General features: G+C 42.6%; 1 protein-coding gene across 1 annotated transcript; it reads left to right on the top strand.

Annotated features, from left to right (window-relative positions):
• The first annotated feature begins 273 nt into the window (after positions 1–273).
• On the top strand, positions 274–1,293 carry LOC110106721. The gene has a single exon (XM_020836700.1). The coding sequence runs from the start codon at positions 274–276 to the stop codon at positions 1,291–1,293; it is 1,020 nt and encodes a 339-aa protein (XP_020692359.1).
• The last annotated feature ends 1,090 nt before the right edge of the window (positions 1,294–2,383 follow it).

Here is a 2,383-nt window from a genome sequence, read left to right on the forward strand (position 1 = left end):
TCCGCTCGAGATGCGTCGCGTGTGTATCGATAACATATCGAGTGTTAGCATAATAATATAACGCATCTCTTGAAATAATCGTGCGGGCGCGCCTATACTGATAGTGCTACTCTCTCTCTCTCGATGTCGCGCGTAATTCAATATACCGATTATCGTAAGTTACCTCTGCATAGGCAATTGCAAGGCTTGTTTTCAAATTCCTCTTTTTCACAGTGCGAGACCATACCTGACCATTCTAAGCGCCTGCATCTCATATCATGGAAAAATACTACTATGCCTCTCTCTAAAGGAGGCCTTGGCATTGCCTCCTTACATGCTCTCAGATCTGCTTACAATTGTGATACAATTCTCAGGATTTATAATGTAGACTCTCAACTTTCTAGATGGATCAAAATTAGATACTCTTCGCCTTGGAAGCCTCCTCCTAGACACAGCACAGCTTTTTGGAAAAGTCTGCACAACTCTGCTATATTGTTTAAAAGCAATTTCACATTTAATGTCCTGGCTAAAAGTTCCATTAATATCCTTTGGGATCCTTGGTGTTCCAACTGCTCTATCCTGGATTCTTTTCCTGACTTTGATTTCGGTTCTATCATTCAGGATAATGCTTGTCTTGCTAATTGGATGGTTGGATCCTCTTGGTCTCTTCCGACCTCTATTAATTCCCAAATTCTGGAGTTCTTTAGTTCGGTCCCTATATCCACTGGAACTAGCAAACATTTATCCTGGGAAAACAATGAAAATGCTTCATTCAAAGACTTTTATAAAGAATATTTTTCCTATGAGAACGATGTTGACTGGGCAAATCTGGTGTGGCACAAAAAGCATTCTCTTAGACATTCAGTTTACTCCTGGATGGCTCTATCTAATGGTCTTAAGACTTCGGTTGCCTTGACTGCGAGAAATATTGATGTGGGGAATACTGCTTGCTCCTTTTGTCAAACTCATCCAGAATCAACGCCACATCTATTATTTGAATGTGATTATTCTTTCCAAGTTATTTGTAGGCTTATTCCTCAATTCTCTAGCTTTCTCTTTAGACCAAACTTAGCTCAAGCCTTTCAGTTTATTACTGGGTTGAATTTTACTAGGGAGGTTAAGAATGGTCTGTTGCTGATTTTAAATAATGCTGTATACTCCTTGTGGGCTGAACGAAACTCTAGGAAACATAATGGGAGGATGGCTTGTGCCGTTACACTTGCTAAGAGAATTTTCAGAACTGTTTACCTGAAATTAGATAGCTGGAAATGTGGAAATTTGATAAAAGAAAAACTAATGGTCTCCTACCATTAATTGGCCTTCTGCTGGGGCATTTCCTTTTCAATGACAATTCTGTAAATGGGAGGTTGGGTATTCACTGCTTGAGCTTGGAAGTTTGCTGCTCGAGCTTGGAGGTTGGCTGCTTGTTTTGGGGCAATTCCTATTTTTGCTGGAAGGGATATTCGAAGGTTTTCTGTGCAGACATTTGTTCTTTCCGGATGAACAGTTGGTTTTTGATGAAGTGCTGGGAATTTAATGGAAATCTTCTCTTTCTGCTGTGGCGCTGGACGGTATTTTTTTGGCAGGTCATATTTTACAATGGATTTGCTGGTGGCATAACCTTGCTGCCCAAATTCTGTTGCTCTCGCTGCTTCGTCGGATTCGAGTTTTTTGTTTGGGCAGGTTTTTTTGGGTCTTGGACGATGATGAACCCTGCCACTCCTTTTGGACGGTCTACGGGCAACCAAAGGAGACAGACCGCCTCATGATTGGAATATCTATTTTTGAGTCCAGGCCAGACAGAATTTCTGTCTGTTTTTTTGGTTCTTCTTTTTGGGGTTTATAGTTGATTATAAATTCAATTTTGCTGGTTGCCCTCTTTTGGTTTTGGCAACCTTTTTCTTTGAATTTATCTTTGTAATCATCTTGATTTTTTTTTTAATAGAATGGGCTAAGCCCTCATTTCACCCAAAAAAAAAAGATATGGCAACTAGTGATTTCCTTTTTCATAAAAAAGGAGCAAACGTTCCGGCTCAACTTTCAAGAATAAAAAAAGGGCTCTAGAGCAGCTCCCTCCTCTCAAGTATGGAGCAGCAGACTCACGCTTCTCAAGGACAAGAAGGCTGAAGCTCGCCCCATTTTTTTCTCCCGAGACACGGAGAGCCCGGAGCTTCCTCTCTCTGGTCGTGAGAAATCCCCAACCGAAGCCTCCCTCACCCTTTGGCTTATCCCGGTTGTAAGATACCCTGACCAGCAGCCTTTAATCGGATCTCATCATCTCCGCCCCTCGCCCACGCAACCGCAGCCGACGACCCTTACCAGCTGCTCGACTTCTCGAGTCGAATCTGAGCCCAGGCCGGCGAATGGCAGCTCACCGACCTCGCCTCCGACCCAGCTTTTACCC

Source organism: Dendrobium catenatum, unplaced genomic scaffold, assembly GCF_001605985.2.
Source record: "Dendrobium catenatum unplaced genomic scaffold, ASM160598v2 original_scaffold_171788, whole genome shotgun sequence".
NCBI lineage: Eukaryota > Viridiplantae > Streptophyta > Magnoliopsida > Asparagales > Orchidaceae > Dendrobium > Dendrobium catenatum.

Excerpts from the sequence above, each read along its gene's own strand:
- LOC110106721 (XM_020836700.1), top strand. The coding sequence starts at position 274 with ATGCCTCTCTCTAAAGGAGGCCTTGGCATTGCCTCCTTACATGCTCTC.